Source organism: Lissotriton vulgaris, chromosome 5 (genome assembly GCF_964263255.1).
Source record: "Lissotriton vulgaris chromosome 5, aLisVul1.2, whole genome shotgun sequence".
Lineage (NCBI taxonomy): Eukaryota > Metazoa > Chordata > Amphibia > Caudata > Salamandridae > Lissotriton > Lissotriton vulgaris.
The window spans coordinates 780,084,672-780,105,504 of record NC_141693.1 but is presented as its reverse complement, the minus strand read 5'-3'; the positions used below and the strand labels follow the sequence as shown (position 1 = coordinate 780,105,504).

General features: G+C 51.7%; 1 protein-coding gene across 1 annotated transcript in view; it reads right to left on the bottom strand.

Annotated features, from left to right (window-relative positions):
- Positions 1 to 20,833, bottom strand: part of SEC31B (SEC31 homolog B, COPII component) — a 1,335,991-nt gene that overhangs the window by 558,738 nt on the left and 756,420 nt on the right. Inside the window, exons 15-16 of the mRNA XM_086922250.1 lie at positions 12,024 to 12,203; positions 666 to 867 (exon numbers count right to left, since the gene is read on the bottom strand). Coding sequence (XP_086778376.1) covers positions 666 to 867; positions 12,024 to 12,203 — 382 coding nt within the window. The remainder of the gene's footprint in view (positions 1 to 665; positions 868 to 12,023; positions 12,204 to 20,833) is intronic.

Genomic DNA, 20,833 nt, shown 5'->3' with positions numbered 1-20,833 from the left:
GAAGACACGGGTCCCAAAGGAGCGGTGATGAAGACTCCGCGAGCTGTCACGGGAAGGACCCCTAGACCTCGAGCGGCATGGGGACGAGTGCTAAACTTCTAGCAACTTCCGGCGCCACTCCCTCAAGGCCTTCGGGGCCATAGCCCTACAGTCCAGACAGGACCGGGAGTCATAGTCACGCTCCAGGCAGTAGAGACAGATGTTGTGAGGGTCCGCCACCGACATATTGCGACAGCAGGTCCCGCAGGACTTAAAACCAGGCATCCCTACTTGTACCAGAGAAAACCAACACGAGACAAAAAGTCTCAAAAAGATAGTAAAAAAATGACTGAGGTACGTGCTCTAATCGGATCGGCGCTTACTGGTGCAGAAAAAGAAAGAACTGACGTTAGTGCGCATGGGTGGCGCCTAACTAGTCTCAATGATGTCATCTCAGTGCATACGACGCAAGCAACAAACGCGGAGCCGCACTACGCCACCTACTGACGCGCAGGGGTACTGCTAGCAAAACTTTCCGGCTCCAGTCTGACGCCTGGGGATATTTTAAGGTAAGAAATCTATCACAACCATGTCTCTTTCAGATATTATTCTTTTACACCACGTGTTCTGAACATAGTATTTTTATTTTGCATTTCAGACCGTTAGCATATTTCTGGCACACTCACCTGGGCCTGTAATTTGTGCATGAATCTGTGGGTACACTGGTAAGGCTTCTGGTCTTGAATACATTGTCTGTGATTCAGTGGTACCAAAGTAAGGCATTCCTGTGGTAATGACGACCGAAGATGGCAATGGCTGAGGTGTGAAAAGTGAAGCTGTAGATGGCTGAGTAAGAGACTGTGAGATAAATGAAGGCTGGTACAGTGCCTAGAAGACAAAAAGGTAAAGCTATTACAGAAAGCAAACTATTTTCAGTAGACAACTTTTTTCGATTGTGGTATTTATTGTGCAAAGTTATAAAATGAGAGTTTTGAAGAATAACGCTTTCATATAATATGTGTACCTTCACAGGTTACACCCCCTCGCCTGGCATAATTAACAAGTGAACATGGCATAATTAACAAGTTACTTCCCTTTGGCAACACTCTTTCTGGTGAATACTATATTCAATCTCAGATTCCTCACCTTCAGAATGTCCCTAAGCATTAGATTGGATCCAGAGATTTTCTCAGAAATTCTCCCACGCTCCAGAAGGTGGTGTCATATGGCATCACAGTGTCTCTGTACTGCCCCGGAAATGACAGAAGAGCTGCATATCACTGTCATGCCTGAGAGAAGATGTTACTTTCTTTCCTCACCCTTAAATGCGGATCCAGAGATACGGTTCCACCTTAATAGGTTTATGAGGAAACATCAAAACCCTTTTCCAGTGCTCTAGGGAACGGTGTCACTACTGAAAATAATAGAAATGAAACTGTACTGACACTGCAGAAAGCAGATGTCTGGCACAGATCAGAACAAGGTCAGTCTGTGGTGCTTGAGCTCAGAGGAAGACTTAGTTGTTTGACATGTTTGCCCTCATGCATCCATAGGTAGTTGGGACTGGGAGACAAAACTCTATCATCGATCCCAAGAAGAGGGCGCGATCGAAGCATAGGTCATGTTCGAACACTCGGACCCGGTCACTGTCCTGGTTTTGAGGCAGCTCCTGAATAAAACGCACTTCTAAGTCAAAGTCTTCCAATTCAAAGTCTTGACACAAGCACAAAAAGGGCCGAGCGAGACTCAACTGCATCTGGTCACTCTAAGTCATACGAGAAAATGTGAGGGCATCCTGATAGAGCTTGCATTCTCCCAATGCCTCCTGACACTGAACCAATCCAACAGTTGGCCTGGCATGCCCCAAATTTCGCAGGCCATGATGAATCTCACATGAAAAAGCAACATGAGTACCTGGGCATAAATTGGTGGTGCATTCTGTGGCACTCAGTGAGTGCACACGTTCCTGGCTTTCTTTAGACTTGCACCTTCCATATGATGAGCTGGTTTTCAAAAGTACATTAGGAGACCAGCAGCAAGTGATCAGCCATTTAGTTCCGCCACCTCAAATTGGATGCAAACAGCTCCCTAGTCATTTGCCTGGCAACAGGTCATGTGCCTACACCTTCTCTCACAAAGAAGTACACAGAATCTTAGTAATCCAAATATATTACAAAGCTTAATTACCATTACAATCTGAGCAGTATGCACCTGCATTGCCCCTCTATTTATATCAAACTTTTGGCAATGAACAAAGCACTCTCAGAATTGACCGTTGAGGTAGAATCTATATGACAACACATCTGCTTATTTGTCAGGCACTGTCCTCCACCAACATTTCTCACTTGGAAAACAGTGTTTCTGGAGGCTGTATCCTTTTGAAGAAGGGAAAGAGAGAGGCACATTCTATCCTCAGCCTTTCTTTTTGCTGCTTTCTTTCAAAACAAAGTTACACTAAGTGGAGCCCTACTTTTCACTAAAACGTATTTAAGATTTCCAGTTGTTGCAGGTGTCAAACTGCCTTCCTTCTTTTTTCCTCCTCCTCACTATGCTTCTATGGAAGAGAGGATAATTGTGGAGACTGAACCCTAGGAGGGCTCTCAGAGACTAGAAGCACAAGTTACTACTTGTGTAACGATATATCTGTAAGAGACATTAGTTAGTGATAGATTCCTTACCTTAGAATATCCCCAGGCGTCATGTTCCAGCCATTGCCAGAGACGCAGAGCCTCCTGGCAAATGGTCCACGACCCCACTCCGCCCTGTTTGTTGCAGTACCACATGGCGGTGGTGTTGTCCGTGAACACCTGCACTGCACTCCCTCGGACAGACGGGAGGAATGCTTTCAGTGCCAGACGAATCGCCCGCAGCTCCAACAGATTGATATGGAGCCGGGACTCCGCCGGAGACCTGAGTCCTCTGATCTCCGCCTCGCCCAAGTGGCCTCCCTAGCCCTGGAGAGACGCGTCCGTCACAACTATGTGCTCCGGTTGGGGAAGGGAGAGGGATCTGCTGTTGACCCAATCGCGGTCCGTGAGCCACCACTGCAGCTGTCTCGCAGTGCCCTCCGAGATCAGGACCTGGTTGGACAGGTTGCCCCGGTGCTGGGCCCACTGAAACTTCAGGTCCCACTGCAGAGCCCGCATCCGCCACCGTGCGTGATGCACCAGAAGGATGCAGGAGGCCATCAGCCCCAGAAGCCGCAGCCTCAACCTGACCGAAACCCGGGATAACGGCCCGAAGATCGGAATCAGAGCCTGTATATCCCGAACCCGCTGTTCGGGCGGGTAAACCCGAAACAGCGCCGAGTCGAGAACCGCTCTGATGAAAAGGAGCTTCTGAGACGGGCACAGGTGTGACTTCGGCACATTGATGGAAAATCCCAGCTGGTGCAGGAGATCCGCCGTAGTCTGGAGGTGGCTGACGACTGTCTGGGGCGAGCCCGCATTCAACAACCAGTCGTCTAGGTAGGGGAAGACTGAGACCCCTAACCTGCGCAGATGAGCTGCGACCACCGCCATCACCTTCGTGAACACCCGTGGGGCGCTGGTAAGGCCGAAGGGGAGAACGGTAAACTGAAAGTGCTCGAGGCCTACCGTGAACCGCAGGTAACGCCGGTGGGCCGGCAGGACGGGGATGTGGAAATATGCGTCCTGCAAGTCCAACGCTACCATCCAGTCTCCTGGGTCTAGGGCAGCCAAGACCTGAGCCAGTGTCAGCATTTTGAACTTCTCCTTCCGGAGGAAGCCGTTGACGTTCCTCAGATCCAAGATAGGGCGTAGGCCCCCTTTGCCCTTCTTGGGTACCAGGAAGTAGTGGGAGTAGCAACCACGTCCTACTTCTGGCCCAGGAACACGCTTGATGGCCCCCTTGGCCAAGAGGGCCGACACTTCCTCCTGCAGGAGCCGCAAGTGATCCCCCGATACACGGTGGTGTTGCGGTGGCATGGCTTGAGGGGTCGTCTCGAAGGGGAGGGAGTAGCCCCTTCGGACGATCTGCAGCACCCACCTGTCCGAAGTGACTGTGCGCCAGTGAGAGAGGTGATGGCGAACCCTGCCTCCCACTGGCGTCACATGGGCCGAAAAGCACGGACTAGGAGGGTTTAGAGGCGGATGCTGCGGGGGCAGGTGTGGACTGGCTCAGCTTGATTCCCCGACAGCCTCCACGGCGGTTTCCACGGCCGCCGCCGCGCTGGACGACAGTTTGCGGCGAGAGGCTGGCGGCACGTGTGGGGGCGCCCCTTCCTTGGCCACGAAAGGAACGAAAGGCACCCATTTGCTGGCGCGGGGCCGAGAGGCCCAAGGACTTGGCCGTAGCCCTGGAGTCCTTAAAGCGCTCAAGTGCGTGGTCTGCCTTGTCGCCAAAGAGGCGACGGCCATCGAACGGCATGTCCATGAGTGTATTTTGGACGTCTGCCGAGAAGTTGGCGGATCTCAGCCAGGCGTGGCGTCGTATCGCCACCGTCGTATCCATCGCTCTGCCCAGCGAGTCAGTAGTATCCAGTCCGCACCTGATTGAATACTTTGCTGCGTCCCGGCCCTCCACTAGGGCTTGGCCGAGTTTGGCCCGTACCTCCAACGGACACTCTGGCAGCACTTCCGCCACCGTTTCCCACAGAGAGTGGGTGTAACGGCCCAAGAGGCATGCGGTGTTGGAAGACCGCAGTCCCAAGCTAAGGGACGAGAATACCTTCTTGCCATAGGCCTCGTACCTCTTGGACTCCCTGTCCGGCGGGGCCGTCGGGAAGGCAGTCTGGGAGTTAGAGGCCTGGATAACCAGACTGTCAGGGGTGGGGTGGGTGGACAGGAAACATGGGTCGCCCGGGGCCGGGCGGTGGCGTCTGGACACGTTCCTATCTACAGGCGAACCTGTAGCGGGCCTGGACCAAGTGCCCAAAAGACCGTCCGTCAGGCCTCATTAAACGGCAGCAGAGGCTCCATGGAGCATGACTGCGGCTTAAGGACCTCAGTGAGGAGGTTAGTCCTCACGGCCGCGACGGGGAGCTCAAGGCCCAAGGCCTTAGCAGCCCTCATCAACACCACACCATAAGTAGCACCCTCCTCCGAAGCCACGGTAGGAGGAGAGACGAATCCAGTGTCTGGAGAGGTGTCCAGGCCACTGGCCTCCCCAAGGTCTCCTGTCCAGTCCATGTTAGACTGACACACCCTGGTCAGAGGGTCCTCAGACCCCTCCCAATTCTCCTCTTCCCCCATCTCCTGAGATTCAGGGTCGTAAGCGAATGAGGTCGGTTCATAGAACATAAATTCCCCAAGCGGCGTCGAGAGCGGCGCCGATTGAGAGGAGGCATCGGGGACGGCGCTGCCCGAGCCGAGGACGACGCCGGAGGGGACACCACACGGACCGACGCCGGGGGGGTCGTAAGGTCCACCGGTGACGATCCATTGCCGAGGAGGGTCCAGCGGCGCCCCGCGGCGCCGGGCCCGAAGGCGCCGATGACGCTGTGTCGATGACGCGGTGTCGGGATTGTGGAGCCCTGCGGCGCCGGGCCCGAAGGCGCCGGCTGCGTCGAGGCCGAAGCACCCGACGGCATCGGGGTCGAAGCCCCCGACCCACTAGGGCCCCCAGACGGGTTCACTGGGCCCGAAGGCGCCGCGGAACCCGTCGGAGGAGAAAGGGACCTCATGGCCATGAGGAAACGCTCGATCTCCTCCAGCCCAGGGACCGGGGGGTATGGGGCCGAATGCGACGCCCGCGACTCCCGAGGAGCCGCGTGGGCGGTGTCACCCGAACCCCCGGCCGCATCGCGCGAGCGTCGGAAGAGCGATGATGTCTCCTCGACTTCTTATGCTTCTTACCTGACGACTTGGACCCGGAGGAGTGGCGCCGACTCCCGGAGCTGTGATGGCTCCGTCCCCGCGACCTGTCCCTCGACCTCCCGTGGGACCGGGACCGGGACGTCACACGGCGTGGGCCGACTGGCGGATTTCGAGTCGCCTGCGGGACCGCTCCCGCATGGCCTTCCTCGAAAGGGCCCGACAGTCGGAGCAGGCCTCGTCGTCATGGTCGACGCCCAAACACATCAGGCACAAGCGGTGGGGATCCGTGACCGACATGGTACGGTTGCACTCGTCGCAATGCTTGAATCCGGGCATCCCTAACGGCACCGTCGGAGTCGTTAAGACTTCGAAATGGATCAAAAGATCACAAAAGTTTAGTCAAAAAGTGACTAGGGAACTGCTCTTTCCAGATCTGCGCTGGCTGGCGCGGAAAAAAGATGAACTGACGTCAGCACGCGGAGGCGGCGTCTAAGTACTCCGATGACGTCATCACGGCGCCCACGACGCCGAAGACGGACGCGGAGCCGCAGACGACGCCTACCGACGCGCAAGGGTACTGCTACGCAAAACTTTCCGGATCCAGTCTGACGCCTGGGGATATTCTAAGGTAAGGAATCCATCACTAACGTGTCTCTTTCAGATACAATAGTCAGCAGGGCAGAGATTACCTCCGCCTGAGACCGTATATATACTAGGCCTCGGTGGTAAATTCTGTTCCGCTAGCAGAATTTGGGTAATTTCACGTTCCACGGAGAATGCGGAATTGCCAAAAATTCCATATTCCGCAGGTCCGCTGAATTTTTTGCTTGTTCGCGCTTTCAAAATGCGTGTTCACGAGCTATTTCCCCCGAGCACGCAAACAGCGTTCACGAACAGGAAAAAAAACATCGTGAGCTGGCGGAATAAGCAATTCCGTGTGTTCGTGGAACTCTGCTCGTGCTCACCGAGATTTTTTACCGTTTCGCAGAGCTTCGCGTAGGGAGACTACGCAAATTCTGCCCACCCCTAAATATACTTTGTACTCTAGTTACGATGTATCGTTATCTTGCATTCAAGATAACTTAGCGCAAAACAGTGCACCAGTTGACTTTTCTGCAAGGTCAAGACACCTCAGCTATGCGATTCAGTTCTTACAAATGTGAGATGGCAAGGTACACACAAGGTGGACCTAGGAGTGTTGCACAATAAGCTTCCCTATCTGAAGGAAGGGAAAGGAGTAAAAGAAAAGCAAAAGTAGGTCAAACAACCTAATATATATGTTTAACCTAGACAATTGAATATTTAACTATTCTCTAGAATGAAACTTGCTGTTAAAAAATTAAAAAATATTTAAAACGCACAACATGCGAGACATGACAAGGGGACAATTGGCAGCTATATTTTTCTTTCCCGCTCAGGTAATGATTTGGCCTGGGGCAAGTTTTTCTCTGTGCCAGGCCTGCACATAATTCCCAGGTACTGCAACACCATTTTTCTGCTCTGGAAGCAGAATTAATTTGTAATTTCATTTCTCAAATGTGACTTAGAGTATCCATAAGAATAAGTTTCTTATCTTTTGTAACAATCTTTCTGGTGGATTCTCTACAAGCAGGTTCCTCACCTCAGGATTGCTTTCTGGCACCATGGCTCTGACTTAACCCCAATACTCTCCCCGGTTATGAAATTGAAGAGCCATATACAGGGCCACTCCAGCACTCTAATATCAGTTCCCATACTTTTTACCAAGTCATTCGAATGAGAGACCAGACTAATAAAATTGACAGAAAATTACTGCAGAAACTAACTTGCAAACTTATTACACAGTTGACATGACTCCTCAGACTGGGGAGGCTGTTGAGTCGGTGCGGAATCTGCAAGTAGATGGAACATTATTCAATCAATCAATCAAACAGGGATTTGTAAAGTGCAACTACTCACCCGTGAGGGTCTCAAGGCACTGGGGGCGCTCAGTTGACTGCAGGGGTCATCTGAAGAGCCAGGTCTTGAAGACCTTCCTGAATGGAGCAGTGTAGGGACTTAAAGGAGGTGGAGGTCGTTCCAGGCACTGGCTGCGAGGTAGGAGAAGGACTTTTCTCCCGTTCTTGTAGATGCGTGGGATGAGGCCGGAGAGAGGTCAGCTGATCGGAGGTGTCTCTTGGGTGCATGGAAGGAGAAGCGGTTGTTTAGGTATGTTGGTCCGATGTTGTGGAGAGCCTTGTATGCATGAGGGAGGAGCTTGAAGGTTATTCTTCTTTCAATGGGGAGCCAGTGGAGATCGCAGAGGTGTTGGGTGATGTTGTTGTGATGGCAGATGTCTAGGATTAGTCTAGCTGCTGCGTTCAGGATGGTCTGGAGTTTGCAGAGTAGTTTCTTGCTTATTCCGGCATGGAGGGCATTGCCGTAGTCCAGCCTGCTGCTATTGAGGGCGTGTGTGAACGTTTTTCTAGATTCAGATGGGATACATCTGAATGTTTTTGTGAGAATACGAAGGGTGTTGAAGCAGGCCAAGGATACGGCATTGATCTGGTGGTTCATAGTGAGCGATGAGGCAAATATGATGCAGAGGTTTCGTGCATGATCAGTCAGGGAGGGGTTGGGTTTCGAGGGCGGGCCCACCAGGTGTCGTCCCATGCAGAGGGGGTGGAGCCAAGGATGAGGACTTCTGTTTTCTCTGAGTTGAGCTTTATCCAGGTGGGGACAGCTTGCATCCCTTCTTGAAAGTTGTGGCTGGTGACGTTGGGTTCTTTGGTGAGGGAGAGGATGAGCTGGATGTCGTCCCTTTAGGAGACAATGTTGAGCCTGTGGTTTCTGACGATGGTTGAGAGGGGGGGCCATGTAGATGGTTAAGAGAGTGGGGCTGAGGGAGGATACCTGGGGCACTCCACATCTGGTCTCTGTTAGTTCCAGGAGGTAGGGCAGGAGTCTGACTCGCTGAGTTCTGATGTGTGAGATATGAGCATACACAGTCAAGGGCCTTTCCGCGGATACCAGCGTCATGGAGTCTAGTGGCCAGTGTACTATGAGAGACGTGTTGAAGGCAGTTGAGAGGTCTAGGAGGATGAGGGCTGCAGTTTGGCCCTGGTCGAGGAGGGAGTGGATTTTGTCGGCGGCTGCTCTGTAGATGGTGCGTTTTTCTGGGGTTCTGTTGTTCCTCCATGTCTTTTTGAGTCGTCGGCAGGAGCACTTGGATTCTTGGAATGCAGGGGTGAACCAGCTTGCTTTTTTGATGTGTCGTCCTGTGGCTTTCTTGAGGGTGGTGAGTGTCAGCACCGATCGTGATCCAACAGTGGAGTTTGCGTGCCACAGTGTTAGCATCTGGGGTGGTTGGTGGTGGGGTGCAGATGAGGGTAGAGGTGAGCTGGTCTTCTGTGACTTTATTCCAGCTTCTGTGGGGAGGCAGTGGGCGTGCTTGTGTACATTGGGTGTTCTGAATATTATTACTTAAGTTAAGCAAGGCATTTTTCTCATGGACACTTCAAACATGCAGATTTCTCCCCTCTTGAATCAATGCAAAACTGCACTCTCTAGATTGTGGGATTGAGAAGATAATTCAAATTAAGAAGTCTTGCCACACAGACTCAAAGTGTCCGCCTCTGTAGACTTCAGAGACAAGGCAATAATACTTGTCAAAGTTGTGGACCAAAGCCCACATGAAAGCCCAAGCGATGCTCCCGCCAGAAACAGAGCTCGATGAAACAGTCTTTCCACAAATATAAACATCCGTCAACCGCAGGTACACTTTGCCCTCCTTTGGACCAGAATATTAAATTTAGGAGATATTGCTGGACATCAGGCTTAAAACCTGGCATCCTTAGCCACGCATGGTGGTGGATTGTAATGCTACTGTTAACCTCTCTAGCACAGGTGACTGCAGCATCTAATGCACACTGAATCAACGCATTAGAGATAACTTTACTTTCCTCAACTAGTTCTATTCTGCTTTTAGGGATCAGGAAAATGTTGGACCCGAAACTTGACAGGGTATTTAAATATGTCAATGGTTAGTGTGAGAATGCTCTTTAGCATGTATAAGAACTGGAGGGTTTGCTGTGATATTGATAGTGTATCTTCCTAGAAATCTACCTTGTCTTTCAGCGTATCCATATAACTTTATGATATACTGCAGCCCTGCTTAGTACCTCATTGTATGTGATAGTGTCGTCAGGTAGGAAAGGCTTTGATGGGAACAGATCAGGTTTTGTATCCCCTTGAGGGTCAACATTATAATCTTCCCAGGGTTCATCTAGTGTATCAGGATCACCCTGTGGATCTGGTAGGTAAGGGATATAGTATGGATCTATGTTTTCCCCACTGCTGTGCTCCCCTAACGTGGAAGTAGTGGGTGAATATGGGGAAAGTATTGTGGGTAAGTTGGTAAAGGAGGTGTTGTGGATGGCATTGCTGGAAGAGGAAGTGCAGGAGGAAGAGGAGGTAGTACGGAAGGAGTAGGGGGCAGAGGATCTAGAGGGTTAGATGGGAAGTGAATGAGACTAATGTCAATGTCATTGTGTTTTTAATGTGGGGCTTGTGTGGTTGAGGCCCCATATTCTCCTCCTCAAATGTCTTCTTTTTCCACTTAGGTAATATATTTGTAGGTGGGAGTGGTGGCCGTATCACCATGCCTGTTTCTGGAATGATGACTAACATCTTCTGCCTGGAATCAAGTTGTCTCTGCAGCTTTGATAAAATAGACTTCATAGGCTGTTCTTTGGGGTCTGTATAGGTTTTTGCGTCTTTAGACATTTTGGGCACATTCAGTTTTCAGCGTCGACAACGTCTTTGATGCCGAGGGCGTTTTTGTTGCCCAGGGCTTTGTCAGAGCTCATATTGTGTGGGAGTCCAATGGCGTTTTCAACACCGACCGTGTTTTCAGACGAGGCTGTGTTTGGTACAGACAATGATATAGGCTCCAAACATCTTCTAGGCTTTTCAAGCCCTGTACTCAGCTCCAAAGGCTTCTTTTGCGTCAATGCATGTTTTTTTGGGACGCTGGCTCCAAAACAGGCTGCGTCTTCAACTGAGTCAGTGCCTTTGTCTTTTCATGTTACCTAGGAAGCTTGCTTGGATGGAGGGAGGATTGTCTGCTCCTCTCCCTTATATCGAGCTCCTTCATGGCCCAAGAGCAGTGGGGGTCCGTGAGTCTGTCTTTGGTCCTTAGCTTTAGGCTAGGTATGTGTGTTTAAGGCTTTTGCAATTGTACTCATGTGCCTCGTCGAGGTGATATGCTAAGCTTCCTCCATCTCTTGGTCGGAGTTGGACCCCTCTCCGGTGCTAGGAAGAAGAAAAGGAACGTCCACCGGGGGCACCTTGGGCATCCTCGTGTCAGACGCTTTCCCGCTGGGCCTCTGCTTCGATGCTTGATTCCTCTCGGAATTGTGTCTGTGGGTCCCCAAAGATGTTGGGGGCATCTTCCGCTCGTCGTGTTTGCATCATAGCGTGGGCCCACTGCCTCTCCGCTCATTGTCCTAGAGTCTTTTCCGACAGAAGGTCCAGCAGGCTTCACACAATGTTTTCTGGCAGTCTGTAGGCAGACAGAGGTTGCAGACTGGATGGCGAACTTGTCTAGAATACTTTGCGTGCCACTTGGGGCAGAAGCTAAAAGGTATCTTTTCCATCATTCCGTATACATTGAGTGAGGAAAGTTGATGGAGAATTGGCCGAGCTGGGCAGAGGATGCGTGGTGAAATAAGTTGAAAATCAGCCATCAGCTGGTTTTGTATGTGTTTCCATAGATGGGTGATGTATATAAGGCACTGAATGGTAAAACTGCATCAAAGCTTCGATCCTGGAGCTCACAAAAATACATTCGAAACCGATGGCGGAGAAAAACAACCTAATAATGCAGCGGATAACTAAGTGCAGTTCGGACTATAAGACGAGTCAACAAACCTCATGACTTTTCAAACAAAAATAACTTGGAGTGTCCGAGCCAACACTAGATGGCAGGACTATGCTAAACATATGTATATACGTCCAACACATGCTATGCATATTATGTTCGGATCCACCAAAAGATGGGATGAAATTCCCTCATTAAGTGAAGTACTCCAACATCCTGGCTTACTGTCATCTTCAGGCGGATGGAGAGGCTACACATATGCCAGTTCACAAAAGAAATTATGAATAGTTTCCCAAAAACTGCATAACATTCAAATTAAAAGTACATGGAGGCAAATATCAAGGCTTTAATTCCTGCATGCAGTGAATAAAAGTGTCCAACTTAGTAATGTTAATATGCATAACAACTACACTAGTCCAGCGAAATACCTGCACGGAGGTTACATTCTGCGATGCTCCCTGAGATGCCAAGCTACCTTTCACTGTTGAGGTTGGTCGAGTATTAGGGGTAACTGAGGCTTTTGGAAATGGGAATGGAGGTGGCGGCTGTCCACTCACAGATTCACCCTGAGCATGGAACAAGCGATCTCGCAGCTGCTGGATCGGACGCTACAAGAGAATGCACAAAATGTTAAACATTATTTATACATATTCCATTTCTTTTTTTTACAAGCCTGTGCCCTATTGGCTGAGACGCAGGTTAGTGCAATGGACACTTTCTTACTGAGCTGGTACAACATGTCCTTTAAGTTTTATTATATGAGACCTAAAGTTGAGCGAAGAGGAACAGGTGCATCAAAACTATTTCCATATGCAGTAAACAACAAGTTACTTACCTTTGGTAACAATGTATTTGTAAGAGACATAGGTTAATTATAGATTCCTTACCTTAGAATTACCCCCAGTTGTCAGACTGGATCCGGAGACTTTTTTCTTAGCAGTACCCCTGCGTGTCAGTAGGTGATGTCGGGCGGCTCCGCGTCCATCGTCTGGGTCGTGTTCACCGGGATGACGTCGCCGTGCCTCTTTAGATGCCACGCCAGCACCCTGCCGTCATTTCTGACACAACTTTCCATGCTAGAAGCGCAGAGCCATGCAAGACACAGATGACTGGTGCGCTAAAACTAGGGCCCTGCAAGGAGTCCCTGTCCCTAGAAGTCAGTTCGCAGAGTTGGGAGGATGGGTGGGGCGGTAAGGAATCTATAACTAACCTTTGTCTCTTACAGATACATTGTTACCAAAGGTAAGTAACTTGTTCATCTGAAAGAGACAGTTAGTTACAGATTCCTTACCTTAGAATAGATACCCCAACAATATCAACCCCAGAGGAGGGTCTGCGAACCAAGCCCACACCAGAAAGTCCGTGAGGACAGAAAGGGCAAAATAGCCGTACCGCCGGACTTAGCTGCCCAGGCAGTAATGTCTGGTGAACGTTTGCAAGGATGCCCACGTGGCTGCCCGACAGATGCCAACGAGTGGAATTCTATGTGCAAGAGCAGTGGAGGCCGCAGTAACTCTGGTGAAATGAGTTCGGAGCCTCACTGGAGGTTCCTTTTTTGCTAAAGAGTAACAGATTTTAATACAAAGAATAACCCATCTAGAGATAGTATGCTTTTGAACAGCCCGACCTTTGTTGGCACCTACATAGCCAACGAAAAGTTGATCATCCACCCAGAAATATTTTGCGCGGTCAAGGTAGAAGGACAGCGCACATTTAGGGTCCAGACGGTGGAGTCTCTCCTCCTCCTTGGAAGGGAGCGGAGGTGGGAAGAAGGTGGGCAAAGAACCGGTTTGTCCATTGTGAAAAGGTGTAACCACTTTGGGACAGAACGATGTTCTGGTCCTAGGCACCACTTTGTCTGGATGCACTGAGAAGAAAGGAGGCTTATAAGAAAGAGCTTGAAGCTCACTCATCTGTGAGCAGAGGTGAAGGCAACAAGGAAAGCTATCTTCAGAGTCAGGAGCCTGAGAGGACAGTTGTGAAGAGGCTCGAAGGGAGCGCACATAAGATAAGTTAAGACAAGGTTCAAGTCCCACTGGGGTATTACAAAAGGAGATGGAGGAAAGAGATGAGTAATGCCCTTAAATAATATATTTACAAAAGGGGACTTGAACAAGGATGGCTGATCTGGTAGCCAAAGGAAAGCAGAGATGGCCGCAAGAAAGCCTTTAAGAGTGCCCAGGGCAGAGCCTTGCTGGGCCAAAGAAAGTATATAGAAAAGAACCTCTAAAAGAGGGGCAGAAAGGGGATCCATATAATTTGCTGTGCACATGCATCAAATGTATTCCATCAACAGGCATATACCGTTTTAGTGGATGGGCGCCAGGTGCCAAGATGACATTACAGACTTGGGGTGGAAGGTCAAAAGCTGCCAACTGTTGCCGCTCAATCTCCACGCAAGGAGGTGGAGGCTAGACAGGTTCGATGAAGAACCCTCCCCTGCTGCTGTGACAGAAGATCCTCCTGAAGAGGCAGTCTGAGTGGAGGATCGATGGCAATGCTCAGGAGCTCTGGGTACTAGACTCTTCGTGCCCAGTCATGAGATACAAGAATAAATTCGGCCTGGTCGCGCTTGATCTTTTTTAGCACTCTGTGCAGAAGTGGTGGTACAGGCAGAAAGGTGTACAGGAGGCTGCAGTTCCACTCGCAACGAAAAGCGTTGCCGAGCAAGTGCTGCCTTGAAAATTCCAACATGCAGAATTGTTGACATTGCACGTTCTCTTTGGTGGGGAACAGATCTAATGAAGACCCTCCCCACTGTAGAAAGAGACCTTGCACCACCTCTGAGTGAAGACACCATTTGCGATCTACCAGGCACCGGTGGCTGCATTCATCTACCCTGGAGTTCAGAAAACCTGTCAGATGTTGAACTTCTAGGATCAAGCCCTGATGTTCCAGCCATGTCCAGAGACGAAGAGCCTCTTGACATAGGGTCCACGAGCCCACCCCGCCCTGTTTGTTGCAGTACCACATGGCGGTGGTGTTGTCTGTGAACACCTGCACCACCTTCCACTTTAGAGAGGGAAGGAATACCTTCAGTGCCAGGCATATTGCCCGGAGCTCCAGAAGGTTGATATAGAGTACGGACTCCGCCAAAGATCAGACGCCTCTGATTTTCGCCTCAGCCAGATGGCCGCACAATATCCCAGGAGTGGCGCATCTGTCACCACTGTGACATCTGGTTAGGGAAGGGATCTGCCTCTGACCCAAGCTCAGCCTCCACTGCAGTTGTTGCTCAGTTCCCTCAGAGATCTGGACGTAGTCAGAAAGATCTGCCTGGTGCTGCGCCCACTGGAACTTTAGGTCCTACTGCATAGCCCGCAAATGCCATTTGGCATGATCCACCAGAAGGAAGCAGGAGGCCCATCAGCCTCAGGGTCATTCTCACCGAAATCCGGGATAGAGGCTGGAACATAGATATCATAGCCCAAATATCCCGGTCCCGCTGCTCAGGAGGATAGACCCAAAACTGCGCTGTGTCCAGAACCGCTCTGATGAAAAGGAGCTTCCGTGAGGTAATCAGGTGCAACTTCAGCACATTGACTGTGCACCCCAGTAAATGCAGGAGGTCTGCCGTAGTCTGGAGGTGGGAGGTGATAGCCTGGGGCGAGCCTGCCTTCAATAGCCAGCCATCGAGATAGGGGAAGACTGGAACCCCCTGATCTGTGCATATGAGCTGAAACCACCGCCATCACTTTCATGAAAATTGAAGGGGCGCTGGTAAGGCCATAGGGGAGCACTATAAACTGAAAATGCTCATGGCCTACCATGAACCGTCTGTAACGCCGGTGGGCAGGCAAGACGGGAATGTGAAAGTAAGCGTGCTGCAGGTACAATGCTACCATCGAGTCTCCAGGGTCAAGGGCAGACAAGACCGGAGACTAGGTTAGCATCTTGAACTTTTTCTTCCCGAGGAAGTGGTTGAGGTCCCTGAGGACTAAGATAGGATGCAGGCCTTTATCTTTCTTGGGAACCAAGAAGTAGTGGGAGTAGCAACCACGACCTACTTCTGGCACAGGGACGCATTCGATAGCTCCCTTGGCCAAGAGAGCCATAACTTCCTGGAGGAGAAGGGCCAAATGATCCACCGACATGCCAAGGAGCGTTGGTGGCATGCATATCCAGCCCACACCGTATGGTGAACTTTGCTGCGTCTTGACCGTCAGCAACAGCGTGGGTGAGCACAGCCCAGGTCTCCTCTGGGCACAGTGGCAGCACCTGCGCAACCGTATCACACACTGTGTGTGTGTGTAACAGCCCAAGAGACATGCAGTGTTCACCGACCGCAGTCCTAAGCTGGCCGAAGAAAACATCTTCCCAAGATGGTCCAGCTTCTTGGATTCCCTATCTGGGGGAGCTGTAGAGAATGCGCCCTTTGAGGATGAGGCTTGGACCACCAAGCTCTCAGTGGTAGGGTGCTGGGAGGGGAAAAGTGGGTCGCCCTGGGCCGGGCAGTGGCGTCGGGTAATCATCCTGTCCACAGGAGCCCCTGTACTGGGCTTGGAATAAGTGCCTAGAAGAATGTCAGTGAGGGTCTCTTAAAAGGCAGCAGGAGATCCGAAGAGGCTGCTGCCGGCTGAAGCACCTCAGTCAGGAGGTTAGTCCTGACAGCCACAGTAGGAAGCTCTAGACCCAAGGCCTCAGCCGCCCTACGCAACACCACAGCGTAGGAGGCTCCCTCCTCCGTAGCCACGGTAGGGGGAGAAATCATACCAATGTCTGGGGCAGTATCCAGACCACTGGCATCACCCAACTCCTCTCACCAGTCCGGCTCCTCAAGTTGGTCTTCTAGAGGGTCAATGGACCCCTTCCAGTCCTCCTCACCCTCCTCTTGCTGCCATTGAGGGCGATAAGGAACGCCAGGGATGAACAGCAGTACAAAAGTACCCTCTGGTGCCGGTACCGACGTCAGTCCAGCACTTTGTTCACATCGGGGATGAGGCTGAGGTCAACACCGGTTGGGGGAACAAGCAGCGTCGGGGTCGTCACAACTGGAATCTGCACCGGGGAAGGTACCGGCACCGATCTGGATCCAGGCCTGGAGGCCTAGGGACCCCCAACTGAGTTTGTGTGTCCCAAATACGCCGTACATGCTCTTAACTTGCTCCTCGGAAACAGCACTCCTCGGTCCAACGCAGCTGTTGTGCTGATTGTGTGGAAGGGGCTAGTCCGGTCTGTGGGTAAATCTCGCGATTTCACTCACGTCCTGCATTCCTTTTGCTTACGCTATCTTGGGTCGGGTGACATTCTAGTCTCTTGAGACTTCCTAACGAGCTTGCCGATTTCTGGGGCTGATGGCGCCGAGGCACAGCTGACACACCGACAGCGTGCCAAAGGCAAGTCCGTCTGCGCCTGTCCGCACCTGGACGTCTCCAGACGCCAGAGATGCTGCAGGTGGTGTTAGGGGTGTGGGCGTATATTCGAGGAAACAGTTATGGGCTTTTAACACTGGGGTAAGCCCATTCCATCAGCTGTTAACCTCTTTAGAAGGACCTTTTTGCTGCATTTGCTGTGGTTTTAACTCTTTTACTTATCCGTCCCCCTCACCCTCTGCGCAATCACCCTGGAATTCCTTTAAAATTCTGAGTCTCAACTGCGGTCCCTGCCCAAACACTATCTGAATGTATATGATCTAATACAGGATGAAGCGCCTGATGTGTTCTTTTTGACAGAAACCTGGCTCTCCAACGATATGGCCGCGGAGTCAGGCTTAGAGCTCCCACCTGGGTATAGTATTGCGACCTTAAATAGGATGTTATGTTATGTTATGTTAGCCGGATTTATAGAGCGCACAGATGCCCCAGCAAAGGGGCGTCCCGGCACTGACAGAACAGAAAACCGGACAGAAGCAACAGCAGGAACCAGAACACAACAACACTAGGGATCTAAGGGAAAAAGGAAAGTTTTTACAGCCTTCCTGAATGCCAAGAGTCCGTCAATCGCACGGATATGAACAGGAAGGGAGTTCCATAACTTGGCAGCAAGCACTCTGAAGGAGCGGCCTAGACCTCTAGGATGTAAAAAGGCAGGGGTATTGCGGCCATTTTTAAATCTTGTTATGGCTGCGCATTTGATAACCCCTTGCCTGCGGGGCTAATTCCCCCGCTGTGCTGGGGGGGGCGCACAGCGCCCCGGTCGTCATGAGCCACGGTGGCGTGTGCTCTCGTCACGGCCACACCCGTTTTTTTTAGAACATTCAGAACAGCGGGGGAATTAGGCCCGCGTGCGAGCATAGCGGCCGTTATGACGAGCTCAGCTCGTCATGAGCACATGGCCACCGTGACTCATGATGAGCTGAGCTTGTCATGAGCATGGGAGGGGTTAAAGAGCCTGTGGCTGGCTGTGAATGTTCATGCTTTGCGATTTCCCTTAGTGCGAATTACACTATATCAGGGCTGCTGGTTTATCGCCCTCCTGGACCTTCCAAGGAGTTTAAATCTGCACTTATTGAGGTCACCAGTGCTATGGCAATGAGATCAGCTAACTTCACAGAGATAGAAATCAGCAGCTTCCTCGCAGACCTTGCAGCATGTCGCACAAGTTACTACTTGTGTAACGATATATCTGTAGGAGACATTAGTTAGTGATAGATTCCTTACCTTAGTATCCCCAGGCGTCAGACTGGATCCGGAAATTTTTGCGTAGCAATACCCCTGCGTGTCGGTAGGCGTCGTCTGCGGCTCTGCGTCCGTCGTCGGCGTAGTTAGCGCCGGAATGACGTCGGAGTACTTAGACGCCGCCCATGCGCGCTGACGTCAGTTCTGATACACAGCTTTTCCGCGCCAGATACACAGAGCCATGATAGAACCAACACTGGTGCCATGAAACTAGGGCCCAGAAAGGGGATAACCTTAAACCCAGATATCGGTTCGCAGAACGGGGAGGATGAGTGGGTCGGTAAGGAATCTATCACTAACTAATGTTTCTTACAGATATATCGTTACACAAGTAGTAACTTGCGCATCTGAAAGAGACACATTAGTGATAGATTCCTTACCTTAGAATAGATACCCTAGCAATACCAACCCCGGTGGTGGGTCTGCGAACCAATATCACACCAGAAAGTCCTGGAGGACGGAACGGCCAAAGAAGCCATCCCTCCGGACTTGACTGTCCAGGCAGTAGTGTCATGTGAACGTGTGCAGCGAGGCCCACGTAGCTGCCTGGCAAATGTCCTGTAAGGGGACTCCTCTGCCCAGGGCAGTTGATGTTGCCGTGGCATGAGTGGAATGAGCCCGCCATCCAGCAGGGGGCTCCTTTTTGGCCATGGAGTAACATGCCTGAATACACAAGATGATCCACCGTGAAATGGTCCTTTTGTGTACCGCCTTTCCATTCTTCGCGCCCACGTAACCAACAAAGAGTTGGCCATCCACCCGGAACTGGCGTGTGCGATCCAAGTAATAAGAGAGCGCACGTTTTGGGTCCAGACGGTGGAGCCTCTCTTCCTCTTTCGAGGGATGCGGAGGCGGAAAGAAGGTGGGCATGGCGATGGACTGCCCGATGTGGAAGGCCGTGACAACCTTGGGCAGAAAGGAAGGTCGTGTACGCAACACCACCTTGTCCGGATGAACAGAGAGGAAAGGTGGAGTAGAAGAAAGAGCCTGGAGCTCACTCACTCTCCTGGCAGAGGTGATGGCAACCAGGAAAGCAGTCTTCAGGGTAAGAAGACAGAGAGGACAGTTATGGAGTGGCTCAAAAGGAGCACACATTAGATAAGTGAGTACAAGATTCAAGTCCCACTGGGGCATCACGAAGGGAACAGGAGGGAACATGTGTGTGATGCCCTTCAGAAATGTATTTACAATGGGGGACTTGAATAAGGAAGGCTGATCAGGTAGCCGTAAGAAGGCGGAAAGAGCAGAAAGGTACCCCTTAAGAGTGCCCAGAGCAGGGCCCTGCTGGGCAAGAGAAAGAAGGAAGAGTAGAACTTCAGAAAGGGGTGCAGAGAGAGGGTCCACAGCCTTTGCTGTGCACCATGCCACAAATCTGTTCCACCTGCAGGCGTATACCGACTTAGTGGAGGGCCGCCTGGCTGCCAGAATGATATCACAGACTTCGGGAGGCACGTCAAATGGCCTCAACTGCCGCCGCTCAATCTCCAAGCTTGTAGGTGGGGACTGGACAGGTTCGGGTGCAGGACCGTCCCCTGCTACTGTGGCAGAAGGTCCTCCCGAAGAGGCAGACGAATCGGGGGATCGACTGACATGCTGAGTAGCTCGGGATACCAGTATCTTCGTGCCCAGTCCGGAACCACCAGGATAAACTGGGCCCGGTCGCGCCTGATCTTCTTCAGCGCTCTGGGCAGAAGTGGTATAGGCGGAAAGGCGTACAATGCACCGCAACTCCACTCGCGACGAAAAGCGTCGCCGAGCGAGTGCCGCCTTGGAAATTCCAACGCGCAGAACTGATGACATTGCACGTTCTCTTCTGTGGCGAATAGATCTAACCAAGGCTCTTCCCATTGCTGAAAGAGGCCTTGCACCACGTCCGAGTTCAGACACCATTCGTGATCCATCATGCACCGACGGCTGAGTTTGTCCGCCCTGGCATTCAGAGAGCCTGCCAGGTGTTGAACCACCAGGGTCACGCCCTGATGTTCCAGCCACTGCCAGAGGCGCAGAGCCTCTGGCATAGGGTCCACGACCCCACCCCGCCTTGTTTGTTGCAGTACCACATGGCGGTGGTGTTGTCCGTGAACACCTGCACTACACTCCCCCGGACAGAGGGGAGGAATGCCTTCAGTGCTAGACTAATCGCCCGCAGCTCCAAAAGGTTGATATGGAGCCGGGACTCCGCCGGAGACCAGAGGCCTCTGATCGCCGCCTCTCCCATGTGGCCTCCCCGACCCTGGAGGGACGCATCCGTCACAACCACGTGCTCCGGGTGGGGTAGGGAGAGGGATCTGCCACTGACCCAGTGGCGGTCCGTGAGCCACCACTGCAGTTGTCTCGTAGTGCCCTCCGAGATCAAGACATGATCGGACAGGTTGCCCTGATGCTGGGCCCACTGAAACTTCAGGTCCCACTGCAGAGCCCGCATCCACCACCTGGCATGATGCACCAGAAGGAAGCAGGAGGCCATCAGCCCCTGAAGCCGTAGCGTCAACCTGACCGAGACTCGGGATAACGGCTGAAAGATGGGAATCACAGCCTGTACATCCCGAACCCGCTGTTCGGGAGGGTAAACCTGAAACTGTGCCGAGTCGAGAACCGCTCCGATGAAGAGGAGCTTCTGA